Genomic DNA, 21296 nt, shown 5'->3' with positions numbered 1-21296 from the left:
CCCAGCCCAGGGATCCCGCTCTCATTCCGGGCTGGTTGAATCCGGGAGCTACCAATTAACTGGGGCCATGTCGGTGACGCCGTGGCCCAACCGGGAAAGCCGGTGTGGGAGCATCGCATAATGATTGGCCAATGCATGACCCCGTGGGCGGGGCAGGGAGGAGGGCGGGAAGACCGCGGCGATTGGGCGAGGAGCCCGCGGCGGCAGGCGGGGATTGGCTGCGCTCTAGGGCAGAGGGGCCTGGGAAGGGGTGGGGGCAGAGACGCGAGCAGGAAGAGCAGCGGCGAGGCGGCGGCGGCGGCAGAGTCGGTGGTGCCAGAGGCGAAAGCGACAGCTCCCGGGGGTGGCGGCAGCCCCGAGAGCAGGATGCGGGTCCGGGTCGGGCTGACGCTGCTGCTCTGCGCGGTGCTGCTGGGCACGGCCTCGGCGTCGTCGGGTCAGTATCTGCCCTCTGGGTCGGAGGCCAGGAGCCACCGCCCCCCCCAGCCTCCATCCCGGGCAGGGCCTTGGGGGCTGGAGCTGGAGACTCCACTGTCTCTGGTCTCACCTCGCAGCCACCTGTCAGCCGCTGTCGTTCCGTGGGCTTCAGTGGGCCTGAGCGAGAGAGGGTGGTTAGGGGACTAGAGAATGGGGGGTAAGAAGGGGCGGTCCCCGTGCCCACACCTCTTCTCTCTTAGCAAACTTTGCAGGACTCCTCACGAATGAGGAATTGACTCCCTGGGAGTGAGTGCCGCAGCTGGTTAGACCCACAGTGACGCGGGAACCCCCTGGAGCTTGCTCGGCGCTCGTGTGGACTGTGTGCGGCATCGGATCTGACACTCTGGCTTGGGGACCTATCTGTAAATTAGGTGTTTGACACCCTAGGCCACCGGTTCTCAACCTGTGGGTCGCGACCCTTTCACAGGGGTCGCCTAAGACCATCCTGCATATCAGATATTTACATGATGAGTCATAACAGTAGCAACATTATAGTTATGAAGTAGCAACGAAAATGATTTTATGGTTGGGTCACAACATGAGGAACTGTATTTAAAGGGCCAGAAGGTTGAGAACCACTGCCCTAGGCAGAGCCAGGTTCCCCCAAACCAGGATGTTGACAGTGGTGTACGTAGCCCCTGCGATGGTCCTCAGTCTCTTTGATTGATCACGAAAACCTTTGATATAATTGTGTTCATTCCCTCCCCCTTTTAAAGAAGTATTCCTGAGAAAGTGGTGTGTTTTTTTTTACCTCGGTGTCACAGTTGTCCCATGTTTGTTGATAGTAGTTTTATGATTTGTAAAATAATAATAATAATAATAATAACGGTCCCTATACATTTATAAAGCATAGCAACTAATTTTAACTTTTTTTTAAAATCCTCACCCGAGGATATGTTTTGATTGATCTTATAGAGGAGAAGGGAGAGAGAAAGAAACATGGATCGGTTGCCCCTCTTACACACCCTGGGAATAGAACCCGCAACCAACTGAGCCATCCAGCCTGGACCTAGTTTTAACTTGTATGTAGATACAGAAATTCCTGTGATTTTACAAATTAGCTGATTTCTACTCTGGTTCTAAAAATAATTATTTTTTTTTCTTTTAGTACTTTAGTCTCTCTACATCTGGAAACTTCTGTTTTGAAAGTGTGTTTGGTAAAGAAACACTTAGTGTTTCTAAGTGTTGGGAAATAAATAATTAGTACAGTAAAGCTTGTGAATTTTAATCAGTTTTCGTTAACAAGACAGCTGTTCTGTGGCTTTAACATTTTTTTTAGAACAAGGCAGGGTATAAATGTCAACTCTTTTTTTTTTTTTCAACAGAAAATTTCCCAGATGGTTATTTGAATCCCCAAATTGTCTGGCCTAGTTGTAAGTCAATGCCATGACGTCATTCTGCTTCTAAAATTGGAGGTCTAAACCTAAAGTTCTATCCATAATGTGGTTTGAGATACCATTTCAAGAGCAACAAGCATATGCTAGTTACTTTACTGCCAACATCATGCTTTGAGGTCTGACTCCCCCACCTCCCCTTTCATCGATAGTTTAATGACCAAATCTTTAAAACTTGACATAATTCTTGAAGTACTGCTAGCAGTTATTTGATCGAAGGAAGTATGAAAAGAAACGACTGGTGTAGGTGGTAGAGTACTTGATGGACCATGGACCACCTGTATCAGAATTGCTCTTAGAGGTTTGTTAAAAATGCAGTTTTATGTCTAGAACAGGTCAGGGTATCTGTAGTTTAACAAGCTTCACAAGTGATTCTTTACACTGAACTGTGAGAACTATTTAAAGAACATGGTATATATCCCTGTGAATTCAGTTTGCAGAATTGGAAGAAAATTAAAGCATACAAACACTTTCCTGCATCTTCTTTTGACTAGATTTTATGTACTTAGAGCTTCATGTCCGTGGAGATGATTCTTGAAGTCAGTTAACCAACATTTGGGACTCTCAGTAGGTTATAATAGAAAACTGTTAATACTGAAGTGCTAAATCTTTGGGTTGTGTTGATGTAAGTTCAAGAAATGTCTGCTGTGATTTCAGTCGTAGTTAAATTGTGCCAAAACATTTCTCTGGTAGAGGCAGAGAACTAAATAATATAGATGTGCATACTGACATAATAAAGGCTGTGCTGGGCTGATAGGAAGTGCAAATATCATAAAATACTTATGTGAGATAGAGTTTTATAAATTGAGTACGTGGATTTTCAGTTGACTTTTTATTCATTAAATTGCTTATTTATATGGGATGTCAGCCTCAATTTTAGTTTAGATTTAAAGAGTTGTTTCTATTTAAAAATCCGGGTTTTGGGTTATAATTTTGTGTTGATTTAAAAAGTGCGAATGTTAATAGTTACCCAGAAGAAGTTGCATTTATTGGCAGGTAGAATATGATGATCAGCCAGCAAAAATAATTTTGATCCTATCACTGTCAGTAGCTATTATCTAATATCTTGTTTTAGCAGCATGTATAAAAATGATACTTTTATGGGAAATGTTTTATTTTCTCTGTAAATAAATAAATTTAAAGGAGGATATTGAAAAGATAGTTCTCCTTTATTTTCCCAAGATAATAGTGAAAAGTACTGTAGCTTTTCTCACTTAGAAATACATGTTTTCTTATTTTTGGCAGGAAGAGGCAAATGGTTTACTTTTCTCTCTTTGGGCCAAACACCGTTACAGCGTCTTTTACAGTAGGTCCATTGCTAGATATTTCAAGTAGTAGTTGTATTAATACCATATATTCAAAGAATAGATTAGAGATTGCAGGGATGTTTCATTGTGCCTTTGTTCCTCAAAAATATTGTGAGTCAACAGGGCAGATGGTATTATTTTCTTTGGTACATTGAGGAAAAGGAGTCTGAGCAAGTTTGCCATATTGAACCACATGGATAAAATCAATATATAATGAAGCCAGGTTTTGAACCCAGGTCTCCAGGCTTCAGAATAGGAGTTATTAAGAATCAGGAGTATCCTAGAATCCGCACAGATTCAGTGGCAAAGCGGAAAACAGGATGTCTCTTTGCACCAAACTCTTTAAGATTTTCTGTTTGAAGGTGTATCAGTGTAATTTACATGATGAATTAGAAAATGAATTTGTAATCATTACTTTTCCTGAAAGAATATCCATGGTACTTTGCAGTTTTGTTAGCTAATAAAATAAAAATGAAAATTGATCTTTTTCAAAGGAAGGTGTGCGATTACTAAAGTAATGCAAGCCATTATACTTTGGATGTGATAGTGTTGAGTGAGAAATCCGTAACTCCTCGTTGAATCCTTCTTCATTTTTCCTGTTGCTTGATGTCTGATAAAAGCATTACTATTTTCGTTTTATTGATGCGTAATTTCAATGTCTAATTCTTACCTGATTTCTACACATCAGAAGTTTCAGGTTATAAGCAACTTCTTTAAATGTGTTGTGTGAGTAGCTATATCAGTTTGAAAGAGAAAATAGCTTATGCTTTAAAACTACCATCTGGGGTAGCTTCTCCCACTTTAGTAAAGGAGAAAAAATTATCTTATTTGCCAGTAACCTTAGTATCTATTCCTGTTTGTGAAGAGAAAAAAGAAAGAGAGAGAAGCATGATGCAATTCACATGAAATAACCCTGATGTCACAAGTTTCCATGTCTCTTGGAGTTCAGAAACATATGAATGCCTAACAGCTTGTAGTATCTCAAATGTATATGTCTTAAAATTTATTTATAGGCATCTGTATTATTTAATGATTAGGTGCATATGTGCCCTGTTGTGACAGGATACTAAATTTAGTGATTTAAGAATTCCAGATAATCTAAAGCAGCGGTTCTCAACCTGTGGGTCACGACCATCGGAAAACACATATAGCATATCAGATATTTACATTACGATTCATAACAGTAGCAAGATTATAGTTATGAAGTAGCAACAAAAATAATTTTATGGTTGGGGGTCACCACAACATGAGGAACTGTGTTAAAGGGTTGCGGCATTAGGACGTTTGAGAACCACTGATTCAGTATTTAGGGATATACCATTTCTGCTCTTGATTTATTAACTAGTTAATGTTTGTGATTAATTAAATACATTCACACATACAACTTCGATATATAATAGAGATGAATTTTTTTCCCTTTGTCCAAAGATTTGTTGAGAATGGAAACTGAACCATATGTTAGAACTTGGGTGATAATTGTGAAGAAGTTAGCATGCTGGATGATTATTAATTAACTAGAGGTTCAGTGCATTGGCCTGGCCTGCGGGGATCGGGCCAAAACCGACTCTCCTACATCCCCTGAGGGGTCCCGGATTGTGAGAGGGCGCAGGCCAGGCGGAGGGACCCCACTGGTTCGGTGCACCATAAGGTGGGGTGGGACCGTGGGAGGGCTCCAGGGCGTGTCCGGCCTGTCTCGCCCAGTCCCTATTGGCTGGACCCTAGCAGCAAGCTAACCTACCAGTTGGAGCATCTACCCGCTGGTGGTACATCATAGCAACTGGTCGAACAGTCAGACACAGCATATTAGGCTTTTATTATATAGGATTGACATCACTACCTAAATGTATAGGCACTGTGGATTAAGACATGCTATACCCTCCCCCCACTCACCAGAACGAAAACATATGTGAAAGGTAATCTAAAAGCAGTGATATGAAAGAAGCTGTAACTTAAGCTTCTTTGAATTGACAGCACTTTTGTATATGACAAAACCTCACTAATAGACTTTTTTCAAATATTCAAAAGAAACCAATACTGTGAAATAGAGTTGTGTGTTTTGTACATAATTTTGAGTTGGTTATACTTCTTAAAGGTTAGCTCAGTGATAATACAAATTCCAAAACATGTTTTTGTTATATCTTAGAATTACAGGTTATGAATAATGTGACCATATGAAGTAAAGATAAATGGCAACCATAACACAAAATTTTCTAGTAAAAATCACATGGTCTTACAACATTTTGTCTACTGGTTAATTTCTCATATAACTTATGGAACAGGCAAAACTGAAGCTCATTCCTAGCTAAAATTACGTAATTTTAAGAGTAAATGGAAGCTTTGAGATCCTCTATTTGTTAACTGGCCACAAACACAAAGACCAAACATTTGCATATGGACATGGAGTTGTCAAATGTATTTGTATAAGAACAGGCCCTAGCCAGTTTTCTCAGCCTGTTGGCCCTTGGACTGAAGGGTTGAGGGTTCAGTTCTAGTCAAGGGCACAGCATCTTGTTTGCAGGCTCAATCCCCAGACCCCATATCTCTCTGTCTCTTCCCCTCCCTTCCACTCTCTCTAAAAATAAAAATCAATGGGAAAAAAAATTATCTGGTGAGGATTAACCAAAAAAAAAAAGAACAGGAAAATGAATAAGTGGCCAGAATAGAAGTAATACCAGGAAAACACAGAATAATACAAGGATAATTAATGTAATTGGGCAAAGCCAAAGCAGCAGACGTGAATTTGGAAAAAAGGAGTAATTAGTGGTTGGATTCATTGTCTATTTAATATAAGCTATTGATTTCTTAATAAATATATCTTTTGTGAATGAATACATGATAGTATGATGCTACTTTTTACCTGTATCTGGTTATCTCTTCAGTAAAATAGAACACAACTATCTCAATATAGCAACTCTGCTGTCAAATAATAATAATAGTTCTTAGGGTGCATCTTTAGTAGTCTTAGTGAACGAAAAGTGCTAATCAGCACTAACATAAGCTGGTGTAACTCCAGATTTTGAGCAGAGGAAAATAATAGAATCCTGAACCACAAAATCAGAGACTAATTTTTATAAATTTAGTAACTCACTCTCGGTAGTAGTCTGAATATATACAGAAGAATGGTATCTGGTTTTGGTGTGGTAGTTGTTGGTCTTCCTACCTGTATAACAGATCAAACAAATGTCTTTCCTGGAAAAACTACCACCTCACCCCCTTTTTCTCCTTTCAGGTAATCTTTTCTGAACTGTTGTTGAATACAACCAGCTTTAGAGAATTCTAATTTTATTTATCCAGTGTCTGATTATTATTTGTTGTACTTATCAAATGCTTTCTTTTATTAATACCTGTGACTTCCCAACAAGAAAGATGACTAAGTTGTCTTAAAATTTCTTTACAGATGATGAAAGCAGCCAGGATGAATCCTTAGATTCCAAGGTATGTACTAACATTTGCATTGACTCATATTTGATGCCCGATTTAAAACAAAGGATATGAAATCTACATGTTTTGAGCAACAGAATTGGATTTAAAAAAAGAAAAAGAAAAGATAGCAGGTATCAATATAGTTCTAGTTTTTCGGTAAGAAAAAACCCACTGACCTATGGGAGAGAAAATAATAAATATTTCCATTAAGAGTGTTGGTTATTAGGTTTAATTTCAACTTGAATGTTCCCACATGTGTGTTTGCTTGTGTATGTGTATGAGCCTTCAGGCTCTTATTGCTTAACTGGTAGCCCTGCGCACAAATCCGTGTGCCAGTAGTTCGCTGCTGCCCTCCAGTAGCTCTCCGCCCCCCCCCCCCCCCTTCATAGCTTGCTGCCCTGCCCCCTCCTGTAGCTCTCCGCCTCCCGATTGTAGCTCGCTGCCCCACCCTCCTGCTGATCCGTGATCCGGTCATTACACGGTCGGTCATTATGTAATGACCATTTGCATATTACATCTTTATTATATGGGATGAGAGATTGATTTTATTCTTTTTAATTTTTAGTTTTTTAAATTTTGAAGACTCTCTACCATTTATTTCTACTTATATCATTTTTAAAAAAAATCTATTGAGTTATGCACTTAAAATGCTTGATTGAATGGATAAAGCTAATTATTATGTACCCAAGGAGAACAACCAGTTATAATCACTCATCTCTAGATTAGAGGGAGTATAGATAAGAAACAGGAAGTTATAGTCCAGGGCTATCATAAGGGGAAATATAAGATATGTTGGGAGCATGTATGGGAAGATCCTAACCCAGACTTTAGGAATTAAGAAAGGCTTCCCAGCCCTGGCTGGTATGGCTCATTTGGTTGGGTGTCATCCTGTGGTCCTGTGCACCGAAAGGTTTCTGGTTCAGTTCCGGTTGGTGCACATGCCCAAGTTGCGGACTCGATCCCCATGCAAGACTCTCTCCCTCCTTCCCTCTCTCCCTGCCTTAAAGAGGCTACTGGTATGTGTGTCTTTTTATGTTAGGTTTCCATTTTGCACGATCTACCCCTTCCCCACCTCAGCTCTTTGCCTTATCTGTGTTACTGTCACTTTAGCAGAAATACAGCAGCTGTTTGCATCAGAAAAAAAAAAAAAAGGCTTCCTGGAAAAAGTAACATCTGAGTTGAAATTTGAAGAGTCAGAGTTAGGCAGGTGATGCAGACAATGTGATGAACACCTACAAAAACCTGTAGAGATGAGCAAGTATGGCACATTCAGGGAGCTGTAGGAGAGATATCTTCTGTATGATAAAAGTAATGGTCAGATTAGATTGAAGCAAATGTTGGTACTGTTGATAACTAAAAATATTTTCTGTTCTCAGACTTCTTTGCCATCAGATGAGCCGGTGAAGGACCACAGCACAGCAGGCAGAGTAGTCGCTGGTCAGATATTTCTTGATTCAGAAGAGTCGGAATTAGAATCACCTATTCAGGAGGAGGAAGACAGCCTCAGGAGCCAAGAAGGGGAAAGTGGCACCGAGGAAATCAGCTTTCTAGAATCTTCAAATCCAGAAAACAAAGATTATGAAGAACCAACGAAAGTACGGAAACCAGGTAGTCTGGACTTTTTCTTTGCTTTTGCCTAATTTAGGAAGGAGATGACTGAAATTTTAAAGCTAGTGTAAAAAGATGCAGAAATCTTGGTTTAGTGATTATTAACCACATATAATGTATAAAATTTAGTTTTATAAGATTTTCACATATCAAAGTTAAGAGTTAGTCACTTAACAGATTTGACCCACTTTACATTGGCCAAATTCAACTGTCAAAATTGAATTTGTATTATATTTATTCTAACATTTATTTTTGGACCCCAGACTGTAATCATCTGTGAGAGTGGTACACACAATAGAAACTCAGGAAGGATTGTCTAACATGCTACTTTGGTTATTTTCAGAATTGTGTTAGGATTTTTACTGTCATACCTTTTTAGTCATCCTAGGTAATTTGATCTAGGTATTTATTCCTCTGTAATTGAAGCTTACATAAACTTTAATCCTCTTCTAACTTTCACCTTGACATCCTCTGTTTTTTAATTTAAAACATGATCTTTATCACAGCAGAGGTGTGTCCACTATGCCCTATCCCTCCACCCTTCTAGCATTTTGTTCAAAGATCACTGCTATGCCCATTTATTATTCCATTGTTAGCCACTTTCAGGACTTGATTGAGATTTTCACCTTTTAAAAATATAATTTTTAATTACAGATATTCCATACTCATTAATAGAAAAACCAATCTAAAAAATTAAAAATACCTTAATCCCATCAACTAGAAATAACAGCTATTAACATCATGGAGAATTAATTACTCTTTCCAGCTTTTTTGTAGATGTATGGTTTTAAGACTACATTGGATCAAAATGTATATGCTATTTTACTGCCTGCACTTTGCACTTAACAGTTTATCTTAACCATTTTCCCATATCATGTATAACTTTGAAATAGGTTGTATATGTATATATTGCTGGGAGATCATTGTAGATGTTTCCTGTGCACATCTATGAAAATTTCCTGAGAATTGGTTCTTAAAAGTGAATTTGATGGACTAAATGTAAAATTTTAAAAGACATTTGATACATATTACTAAATTGTTCTTCAGAAAAATAAGTTGGTTTACTTCCTTGGAAACTACCTTTTATTCCAGTATCTAGGCCAGATGTCTATTACCATTTTTAAATTTGGGCCAAGTATTATAGTTTAATTCATTCCTTTTTCTTGTTTATCTTTTCTTTAAATAATTTTTTATTTTTTAATTACAATTGACATACAACATTATATTAGTTTCAGGTGTACAACCCAGTGACTAGACATTATATAACTTACTAAGTCAGCAATCTTCAACCAATATGCTGCAAGAATTTTTTAAATGTGCAATACCTGACCTCTTTCCCCTTAGATAGTGAAATAAAAAAATGACAACAGCCAACACAACAATAGCCATCCAGTATGAATGAATCAAAATTATACCTTTTGGGGGGTCAGATTGGCAAAAACTACATTTTTTGGTGTGCCCCAGAATTTTAGTAATTAGTTCCATGAGATGAAAAAGGTTGAAAATCTCGGTATTAAGTGGTCATCCCGATAAATCTTGTATCCATCTGACACTATACATAGTTATTACAATATTATTGACTATATTCACTATGTTGTACTTTACATCCCCATGACTATCCTGTAACTACCAATTTGTTCTTCTTAATCCCTTCACCTTTTTCACCAATCTTCCCAACCTCACTCCCACCTTGCAGCCATCAAAATGTTCTTTCTATCTATGAGTCTGTTTCTGTTCTGCTTCTTTGTTTATTTTGTTTTTTAGATTCAATTGTTGATAAATATGTATTTATTGCCATTTTATTGTTCATATTTTTTATCTTTTTTTTTCCTTCTCCCTCTTAAAGAAGTCCTTTTAACATTTCATGTAATACTGGTTTGGTGGTGATGAACTTGATAGCTTTTTCTTGTCTGGGAAGTTCTTTATATATCCTTCAATTCTATGATAGTTTTGCTGAGTACAGTAATCTTGGTTGTAAGGTCCTTGCTTTTCATCACTTTGAATATTTCTTGCCAATCCCTTCTGGCCTGCAAAGTTTCTGTTGAAAAATCAGCTAACAGTCATATAGGAACTCCCTTATAGCTGACTAACGGCTTTTCTCTTGCTGGCTTTAAGACTCTCTCTTTGGCTTTAACTTTTGTTATTTTAGTTTTGATGTGTCTTGCTGTGGGCCTCTTTGGCTTTGTCTTGTTTGGGACTCTATGCTTCCTGGGGACTTGTATGTCTATTTGCTTCAGGTTATAGAAATTTTCTGTAATTTTTTTTTTACATAGGTTTTCAATTTCTTGCTCTCTTCTTCTGGCACCCCCAGGATGTGAATATCGGCTTGGGGACTGACAGGTCCTAGGTTCGATTCCAGTCAAGGGCACATGCCTAGGTTGTGGGCTCGATCCCTGTTTGGGGGTTTGCAAGAGGCAGCCAATCAATGATTCTCTCTCATCATTGATGTTTCTGACTCTCCCTCTCCCTTCCTCTCTGAAATCAATAAAAATATATTTTAAAAAACAAACGAAAAAAAACTTAAAAAAACACACAAAACTTTCCCTCATCAACTATTTTGGTTACTCTGTAATATAGTCCATACAAGGAAAGCAGGATAAATGCTTGATTCTTTTCCTTGAAATATTTTCAAATAATAATTTGATGTCCTAGCAGCATCCAAAGGAAACCAGTGAGCATGTTTTTGTTTGTTTTGCTTTTGAGCATCATTACAAATTCATGGGTTTTATATACGTATGCTTCATTCTATTGACAAATTGGACTCATGGGAATCAGATCAAACATGACTAAGATTTTCAAAGATACAGTGATCACAACACATAGGCAACGTGTGCAGAAGTTCATGGCAGCCAGAGCTACTCCCAGATCCTGTCTTGCCTCAATTAGGATGCACTCTGGCCCAGATTTCAACATGTGAGGCCTCTAAGTGATGTGTGTGGAGTGTGACTTCAGCCAAAGAGAGCTATTTCAGTTTTGAAACATCTCTAGTTTATTCTCTAGTAACTGCATAGCTTGTGTGGAGTTTTCTAGGAAATCATGCCTTATGAATACATACATCTCAGGTTCATCTCAGTGAGCAGTCTCGACAGACCACGTGTACCCTGCAAAAGCATTCCTTAAGTAAGGACTCCTGGTGGTAAAAACCGCTAGTGTGCTTGTCAGAAGGTCTCTTGTTAGCAAGTTTCTAAGATGATTTGATTGTGACACCTTCTGTTTCTCTGTTTCTTGGGCAGTAAAAGGAGAGAATGGGTTGCAGGTCTGCTGCTAGCCCTCTCTACCCATCAGGGTTTTTGCTTCTTCCTTTTGTTTGTGTCTCCTTTCCCTGATGCTGAAAATCTTGGTACCTAATGACATTAATGTTATATTGCTTTATCCTAACATGTATGTATCCATAATTATCTATAATAATAAAAGCATAATATGCTAATTAGACAGGACAGCCAAACCACCTTCTGGATGAAGCCATGGCTGCGAGGGCTGAGCCCCTTGCACGAATTTTGTGCATCAGGCTTCTAATGTATATCCTATATAATAAAAAGCTAATATGCAAATCGACCGAACGGCAGAATGACCAGTCGCTATGATGCGCACTAACCACCAAGGGTCAGACGCTCAGCGCAGTAGCTGCCCCCTGGTCAGTGTGCTCCCACAGGGGGGAGCGCTGCTCAGCCAGAAGCCCTGAGCCGGGCTCACGGCTGACAAGCACAGCGGCGGTGGCAGGAACCTCTCCCACCTCCACAGCAGCACTAAGGATGTCTGACTGCCGTCAGTCGGACATCCCCCGAGGGCTCCTGGACTTCGAGAGGGCGTAGGCCGGGCTGAGGGACGCCCCCCCCCCCTTCAGTACATGAATTTCGAGTACCGGGCCTCTAGTATAGTTAATAACAGTGGCCACCTTACCACTAACAACAGGGACACTGAGTGTAGTTTAAGATTCCTTTATGGTTCTTTTTGTTTTTAGTAAATATTTTACTAGATATTTGTAATAGGGTATTATTAAATCACTTGAATAATTTTGTGTAGTTATGCCAACTTTATAAAAACTTAGATTCACTTGTTTTGACTTTTAAATAATTATTTTATTGTTTTCTGTTACTTAGACTTGTTATTAATGTATTATTAATACATGAAAAGCTTATGTAACATAAATTGCATATGCATGGTTTTGTGTGGTTGCAGTCAGACTACATTGGAAGTGGGTTATATGGCAATTGCTTCTAGACTTGCTTCCTTTGTCAGCCTCCCAACCATGTCGCTGCCATATTGCTTCTACTAAAGAAGTTCAGCTTCCTGTCTGGTGTCCCTGCTTTCAACCTCCCCACCCCCCACTCCCCATTGTCTAATCTTTCTTCCTGTTGAAAATCCTCCAGTGGCTTCCTGCCACATGCAGAATAAATCCAGCTCCCTACCTGTACTAATGAGGCCTTCCATGATCAAGCCCCTCCTATCTCTCCAACTGCATCTTCTGCCACTCCTCTTTACTCACAGGATTCCAGCCACACTGCCTTCTTGCTGTGTCCTGAACATTTTAAGCTTATTCCTGATTATGTGTGGGATCTCCAAGACTGCAACCCCAGGCTTGATGATTCTCTAGAAAGACTCACAGGACTCAGTATATAGTGATATTTACAGCTGTGATTTCTTAAGCAAAATCAGCAAAGGAAAAGGTGTATGGGGTGAAGTCTAGGGAAACCAGACACAGGCTTACAAGGGGCCTTTCCTAGGGGAGTCACACAGTACATGCTTAATTTCCCCAGCAACAAGTGACAACCCATGTGAAATGTTGTTTGCTGGGGAAGCTTGTTAGAGACCAAGTACCTGGAATTCTTATTAGGGGCTGGTCACATAGGCACTCTGTGTCTATTGTGTACCAATTGTCAGACTCCCAGAAGGAAAGCAGGTGTTCAGTGTAAATTGTATTGTTTGTATCGTTGGAGTGAGCCACTCTTAACAGTTAGGGTAGCGGGAATCCTTCAGAAATCTAAGCTCCCAGACACCAGCCAAGGGCCAGCCTTGTAAGCAGGCCTCTTCAAGTGTGGAAGTCTAGGCCTGCTATGTCAGATCTTCTCTGCACAGTCAGCCCCGTGGTGCGGTCATTGGCCAAATTGTCTTCACAGCAAAATTATTATCAGTAAGGCCTAGAAAGCGGAGCGAGGCCGACCTGCAGTAATAATTTCAGTTATGCCCTTCACAGGTCCTGGACTTAGCCAGTTAACAGATCCCACTGATCATAAAGATGGCTTCCTCAAGTTTCTGTATTAACCTTTTTACCTGGCCCTAAGCATCAGTTCAGGGCTAGCACAGCTCTGGCGGTAAGGTGAAGCTGCCCAGGGCTTAGGCGGTGTCGTGGTGGTCAGGGTGCACGTACAGAAGCACTGTCCCAGAGGGCCATGAGTAACACTGGAAAGGATTTTGTAATCGTTGGGACACACAAGCAGGACACACTTCAGGCAGTACAATGTGGCCTCCCATCCTTGGTGTCTTTTCCAAGGGTTTCCAGGACAAATAAGTTAGTCCTTGGTTTCAGAGAGACTGCCAGTCAGTTCCAAAAGGTTTTGTTGTCCAAGACACCAGGTCATACACCTCATGAGTGTGGACAACGCCGGGAGGTTTTCGTTTGGAGAGCGCAGGGTCTGGGCCACCTCCTGCTGCCGGCCTGGTAGTCACCCCTGTGGCGTGTGATCATGGGCTCAACCGTCAGAACTCAGAGCACTCTCCACAGCTGGGAAAGGTGTGCAGGCGCTTTCCTTTAGGAAAAGGGAGGGGTTCCCAGAAAAAGTTCTGAAAAACAAAGATCAGAATACCGTCTCCCCTCTCTTGTGCTTCTCCAGTGCAGGGGTTTAGGTTTATTTTTCTTGGTTGTTGCCAAATCAATGTTTCCATTCAGTAATCATAATTTCATATTTTTTCACAATCATCCCCTACTCTCATCCAGACCTTCCATCTGGAGGGGTAGTGTGCAAGAGGGGCCTAACACCTTCACAGAAAAACATTTTTGTACAACTGAACTAGAAAGACATCATGTTCAGGAATTGTTCAAGACAGAATCCTGAATTTTCAAAAAATTTCAAATTCAGTTTACATAACCTCCATCCCCTATCCAGTGAGCAGCCTAGAAAAGGTCAAGCCCTCTTTGAAATATGTTTTTATTGATTTCATAGAGAGGAAGGAAGAGGGAGAGAGGGATAGAAACATCAATGATGAGAGAGAATCATTGATCAGCTGCCTCCTGCATGCCCCATACTGGGGATCGATCCTGCAACCCAGGCATGTGCCCTGACTGGGAATCGAACTGGGACCTCCTGGTGCATGGGTCAGTGCTCATCCACTGATTAACACTGGCCAGGTAGGTCAAGCCCTTTCTGAGGCGAGCTGCATTGAATAATCCAATTCCACTAGGAGAAAGGTGAGGGAAGCAGAGTCAGATAATCAGTTGATTGTTGCAAACAGCAGCTCATCAGGGGAGCCAGACATAAGGACCCCACCACAGTGAGACATGTTCCCGAGGGGGTCAGGAGCCTTTTCAGCCTGTCAACTGTGAGTGGAGGGTCACAGCCCCTGAGAGGTATCCTCTCCCAACTTGCAGCTTTGGGCAGGTCACAGGTTAAGTCAGTCTCTGTCAGAACATACAGCTGGTCAGCAGCTTGATTTCAAATGGTCCCAGCAAAGAGAAGCCCTTTCCTGTGGACATTTGTATGTGGTGCAGACAGTTTAGCCCAGCATTCTTGATTTCCTCTCGGTGTAGGCCCTACGGAGGGGGGACCTAGTGTGCAGAGGTCACTGTCTGAGTTCTGTTTATGGAGCCCAGACCTGCTTTCAGTTCAGCTCACACTGAGCCTGGAAGCTATACCAGACAGTATCAGCTTGTAGCTTAGAATCAAGCCCAGGCAGTTAGGATCTGTAAGTTAGGATTTTTTTTAAAAGCCAGAGGCTTTTCTACGGCAGCACCAAAGCAAAGTCCCCGTGGCAGCCAAGGCTTTCCTCCACCCTTTTGTCGTGTCTTTCTTTGAGTCCAAATTGACCACAAACCTGCACGTCTGTCTCTAAGGGTCAGACTTCTGCTTTCACAAGCACTCACTAGCAAACTGAATCTGCTTTTTAGAACTTCAAAAGTGTATTTCCATCTGTGGATCACCTCTCTTTCTTAAATATGTCCCTCTTGCCTGAGGCTCCAGTAAGCAGAAGTCTGTATCATCCATTGTGTGGGAGAGTGGAAATTTCCCCCTCTTTTTCCTCATTGTTCTTCTGGCTGATCTAATAATCAAATTGAGGATGAGACAGGTTAATAGGAGAAAATAATCACATTTATTATTTATGTATTCGGGGTTTTGTAAGAATCTGGGAAGGATGGACAAATGGGGCAGTTGAGACATATATCGTTTTGAGCTAAGGAGAAGGGGGGCTAGGATAGCGGTTTGGAATTCAAAGGGAATGTAGACAATTCATGGGTAGGTGGAAAGGAGCAAATATTTAGTGAACAAATTCTTGCAGGGCCACCCAGAGATAGTGGGACAGGAAGGGGAGTCTAGCAGACTTTGCTGGGTTTCTCCCTGTCTGCCTCACTTGGTTCTTATTACGCTAAGGTGATCTTCCTTCCTGAAGCAGGAGTTTTTTAAATCTGAATTCCTTTAGGCAGGTAAGGGGTAGGGGGAGGGTAAAAGGCTCTTCATGAGTCTTTTGTTTCTTAAAAATAACCAGCTTGCCCTGACTGGTTTGGTTCAGTAGATAGAGCGTCGGCCTGCAGACTGAAGGGTCCCAGGTTCGATTCCAGTCAAGGGCATGTACCTTGGTTGCGGGTACATCCCCAGTGGGGAGTGTGCAGGAGGCAGCTGATCGATGTTTCACTCTCATTGATGTTTCTAACTCTCTATCCCTCTCCCTTCCTCTCTGCAAAAAATCAATAAAATATATTTTTTTAAAAAACCAGCTTAAACGATATCTCAAAAAGTCATATTTAGGGCTAGCAAACTCTGCTCCTCCTCAATAGCAAAACCCATCAGTTACAGAAACTTGTCCTGTTTCCAATACTCAGGTTAAATTACAGCCCACCCACTAGTAGCAAAAAGCATGGAAGCTGTGTCCCTGACACGTTTTTTTCTGTGCAGCTTTCCCTGATCAGGATGATTCCTCTGGCATATATGGAATTACAAACATTTAACATTTTCTATCCATTTTTACCATACATTCAGATGTGATAGCCACAAAATACAGAGCCACTGCAATTTCCCCCCTTTTCCCCCCCATCATTACAAATTTACTTAAAACTTTAACATATGTTGCCGAAACCGGTTTGGCTCAGTGGATAGAGCGTCGGCCTGCGGACTGAAGGGTCCCGGGTTCGATTCCGGTCAAGGGCATGTACCTGGGTTGTGGGCACATCCCCAGTAGGAGATGTGCAGGAAGCAGCTGATCGATGTTTCTAACTCTCTATCTCTCTCCCTTCCTCTCTGTTAAAAATCAATAAAATATATTTTAAAAAAACAAAAAAACTTTAACATATGCTATGTTAGTTAGCATGACAGCTGCCAGGGAAGATCGGGCTGGAATGCAGGGGAGGAAGGGCAGTGGGGGAAGCTACTGCAGCTGCAGCTAGGCTGGGAGAAAACTGCTGGAATGTTACCTCCTTCCCCTTTTTTCTGGTTTATCTAAAATTTGGCTCCAGGCCTAGGACTTAATTTAACTCCCTTCCCCTCACCACTACTCCCTACCCCCTGTTTTAATATTTTGATTCTTTCACCTTTGGGAATTTGGGGGAGAGTGGGTGGTCCTTTCTCCTTCTATCCAAAGAAGAGAATAAACCCAAGGGCATCACCACTTTAACCAGGATGACCCAGAGCAGCTGGGGACCCAGCGAGCCTGCTCTCCTGGAGCTGGATCTGTTCTCAAGTTCCACAAGTAGCTTTTACCTCTCACACACATAGCGCTCAGCTGCTGCTGCATGCCAGGGATGACTCCATAACCACCGGGGAACCCGAGGTTCATCATACCCTGCCCTTATCCTTCCTTTCCCAAACAACACCCGCACTGGATTTCAGTGAGTCAGGGTCATTCCCCCGAATGCCACGTCTGATGTCAACTAATGTTGGGGGTCCCCAAGACCATCCCTAGGTTCAGTAATTTGCTGGGAGGACTCAGCAAATAGTTGTACTCAAGGCTGTGATTTATTATAGTGAAAGAATACAAAGCAAAATCATCATGGGGCAAAGTCCAAAGGAAGCCAGGTGCAAGTTCCCAAGGAGAGCCTTTGGACCCACTTAAGTCCCGTAGCACATGCGACAGCACGGGAAACGTTCTCATCAGAGACCCAGCACTTGGAGTATTTAATGGAGGCTAATCATGTAATCACTCTCTGTCTAAGCATGTACCAAAATTACAGACTTGAGAAGGAAAACAGATGTTGAGCATAAACCACATTGTTTTTCTAAACAGTTTAGATATAGTGAGTCACTTCGACCTGTTAGGGAGTGGGAACCTTTTATCTTAGTAAGGACAACCTTCTACTCACTTCCTAAAGCCTAACCCTGGCAGCTTCCTTGCCTCCTCTCCTCTCATCTGCACATCTAGTCAGTCACTAGGTAGTACCATATCTACTTCCTTAGCATCACTTTAGATTTTCCACTTCTTTCATTCCATGATCCTCTTCGGGCTTAGATGACTGTCACAACCTTGGATTGGTCACCTTATCCAACCCTCCCTCCATTCTGTTGTCTATTCTTTTAGTAAAATGTGCATGTCACTCCTACTTAAAACTCTTATGTGAGTTCCACTGTTCTCAGGATGAAGTTCAAACTCTTTAATAAGATTTGTCAGGACCTCCCTAGTCTGGCTTCTTTAGCTGCTTCTCTCATCTACTTTGGCACTCACACTGCATGTTCCAACTTCCCGAACTCTTTATTTTGTCTAATGTACGTTGTTTATTTTCTTTAATCACCACACCTGTTCCCTCTGTCTATACTACTCCCCACCCTACCCTGCAGCCTTTCAACCACTCCCTCTGGGACAGTGGTCGCCAACCGGTGGTCCGCAGACCACTGGTGGTCCGTGAGGTCCGAAAGGTTGGCGACCGCTGTTCTGGGAGGTTCAGTGTGTACTTTAGTTCTGGGGAGGGGAGGCTTTCCTTTCTATAACATCGATCACACTTTTGTTTAATGTTTCTCTTCCTTGCGAGGCAGTAAGTTCTGTAGATCAGAGACCTCTGCTCCACCTCATTCCTGGCACCTAGGAGATCCTCAGAACTTATGGAACAAATTAAAGATATGGTCTCCACCCTTAAGCTCAAAGTCTAGTGGGAGCTAGAGTATGGTAAAGAAAGAGCCTCAATATGTATTATAAGTGTTGTAATAAAATGCTGGGGGATCATTTTCCTTGTATTACTTTATATTATTGAAGAAATTGACTTGCAGCAGTCAGATCGAAAAGAGGAGAGTTGTGCCAAGCAGTGGAATTGATTCAGTTGCATTTGCCTCATTTTTTGCTCACTAGTTGGGCAGAAGTTGGACAGTAGACTGCATTCTAAGGTTATTGTATCTCAAGACCTTCAGCAATCCTAAGCTAGTTGCAGAGCTGGGTAGTCAGCTAGCCATGCTCACTAAGTTGACTCACCTTCAAGTCACCCCTAAACAGGATTCAAGGATTAGTGCTGACTTTTTGTATATTCCCCATTCCAAATCATGTATCTTCATCTTTAAATTCTAGTAGCTGAAATTGACAGTGTTAAATCCATGAATACCACAGGTGCTGTTCATGTTTTGATTTTTCTTATCTTTCCAGCTTTGACCGCCATTGAAGGCACAGCACATGGAGAGCCCTGCCACTTCCCTTTTCTTTTCCTGGATAAGGAATATGATGAGTGTACGTCAGATGGGAGGGAAGATGGCAGACTGTGGTGTGCTACAACCTATGACTACAAGGCAGATGAAAAGTGGGGCTTTTGTGAAAGTAAGTGTTGATTTGTAGGAGGAATTTCCACATTGCTCCATGTCTTGGACAGCATCTTTAAGGCCTCTGCTAGCCATCTTTTTCCACCCTTGACAGACATGGTCAGTGTTGATTATGTGGTTATAGCCTTAAAGAACAGACGTTAGCACAGGAAGCATGCAGTGTACTTATTTCCAGCCTGTCACTCAGGCAGCTTATCACACGGTCTTATTTAGAGAGGGTTTTCTGTTGGTGTGCACAAGTTGTTCTGCAAACCCTCAGGCAGGCTGCTAATTTAATAAATGTAAAACATTTTTTAACAGTAAAGGAAACAGCATTATGGAGAGGTTAAGAGTGATAGGAAGAGCCTAGCTTGTGTGGCCCAATGGTTGAGCGACGAGCTATGAACCAGGAGGTCACGATTTGATTCCTGGATTGCTGGCTCTATTCCCAGTGGGGGACATAGAGGCAGCAAGCCAATCGATGATTCTCATCATTGATGTTTCTAGCTCTCCTTCTCCCTTTCTCTCTGAAATAAATAAAAAAAAAAAATTTTTTTTTTTAAAAAGAGGGGTTAGGAATAATAACTTTTAAAAAACACTTTGAGCCCTGGCTTTTGTGGCTTACTTGATTGGGCGTCCTGTGCAATGAAAGGTTGCCAGTTAGATTCCCGATCAGGGCACATGCATGGATTGCAGACTCGATCCCCAGTAGGGGACGTGCAGGAGGCAGTCCATTGATTTTCCTTTCTTGCATCGATGTTTCTCTCTCTCTCCCACCTCTACCTTCCTCTCTCTCTCTCTCAAATCAATTTTTTAAAAAATCTTTTAGCCCTGGCTGGTTTGACTCCATGGATAGAGTGTCAGCCTGTGGACTGGGGGTCGTCGGTTCGATTCCGGTTAGGGGCACATGCCTGGGTTGCGGGCTCAACTCCCAGTGGGGGGCATGTAGGAGGCAGCTGATCAGTGAGTCTCTCTCATCATTGATGTTATCTAATCTCTCCCTCTCCCTTCCTCTCTGAAATCAATAAAAATATATTTTAAAAAATCTTTCAAGAACACTTGGAGTAAGATGTGCTGTGCTTAGTAACATTAACAAACCATGTATGTTTCACCTTCCTGCATGTTAATGTCAGTTTAAGGGGGCTGACCTCTAAAGGTATTTTTTCAGGAAAAACTTTGTAACTAATAAAGAACAGAAAATCTTAAACATATCTCCTTTGATTCCAAATAACACTTTCAAAATAATGGCTCTGGTAGATAATTAGGCACTTCTAGAAGATAACATCGAATATAGCCCATCTTGGGCAGTGTCAGCAAACTCAGTCAACAGAGCCAAATATCAACAGCACAACGATTGAAATTTCTTTTGAGAGCCAAGTTTTTTAAACTTAAACTATATAGGTAGGTACATTGTTATTAACTTAATTAGGGTACTCCTAAGGCTTAGGAAGAGCCACACTCAAGGGGCCAAAGAGCCACATGTGGCTCGCGAGCCGCAGTTTGCCGACCACGGATCTTGGGTATAGGCCAGTATGATTAGGTACTTTGGTATAATATCATCAGATTTTTTATATATAAGAACTGTTTCTATAACTATTGGTCCTAATGAAATACTCAGATATCTCTTAATGAGTTCTAGATTTCTGGTACAATACTATATTACAATAGCAAAATAATTTTTGGGAAAAAAATAAAAACAAAGTGTCCTTTGACTAAAATGGTGTTTTTCTGATTATCTTTTTAAAATATATCTTTATTGATTTCAGAGAGGAAGGGAGAGGGAAAGAGAGTTAGAAACATCAGTGATGAGAGAGAATTATTGATTGGCTGCCTCCTGCACGTCCCCTACTGGGGATCGAGCCCACAACCCAGGCATGTGCCCTTGACCAGAATCAAACCTGGGACCCTTCAGTCCGCAGGCTGACACTCTATCCACTGAACCAAACCAGCTAAGGCTAACTATTGTTTTTTAATATCCTTCTGTCCTTCTGATTTTAGCTGACTTGGCACATAATCATAATTTGCTACTGAAATTTCAGTTAAATTATATTAAAAGTTTTAGAATTACTAGCAGAAAAGTACCCTCCAAAAGCAGGTTGATAGTGCTTTCTCTAAAAGAACATGATGTAGACAAGTTGTGTGTTTTTTAAGTCTTATCTTTTGTCAGG

At 41.3% G+C, this 21296-nt stretch overlaps 1 protein-coding gene across 4 annotated transcripts in view; it reads left to right on the top strand.

Moving 5' to 3' along the window:
- Nucleotides 1–265: 265 nt before the first annotated feature.
- The window catches only part of SEL1L (SEL1L ERAD E3 ligase adaptor subunit), a 44589-nt gene continuing 23558 nt past the window's right edge, over nt 266–21296 (top strand). For 3 of the 4 annotated variants that reach the window (XR_002828796.1, XM_006086974.3, XM_023752512.1), the window contains exons 1-4: nt 266–436; nt 6576–6613; nt 7978–8209; nt 18980–19147. Coding sequence is in view for 3 of the 4 variants with exons in the window: in XM_006086974.3 (XP_006087036.1) it covers nt 367–436; nt 6576–6613; nt 7978–8209; nt 18980–19147 (508 nt within the window). In the remaining variant the exon portion in view is untranslated. The remainder of the gene's footprint in view (nt 437–6575; nt 6614–7977; nt 8210–18979; nt 19148–21296) is intronic. The other variant, XM_023752513.1, reaches the window with a different exon arrangement.

This window comes from Myotis lucifugus, unplaced genomic scaffold, assembly GCF_000147115.1.
Source record: "Myotis lucifugus unplaced genomic scaffold, Myoluc2.0 scaffold_34, whole genome shotgun sequence".
Lineage (NCBI taxonomy): Eukaryota > Metazoa > Chordata > Mammalia > Chiroptera > Vespertilionidae > Myotis > Myotis lucifugus.
The sequence above is the reverse complement of the archived record's forward strand: the minus strand, read 5'-3'. Positions and strand labels throughout refer to the sequence as shown.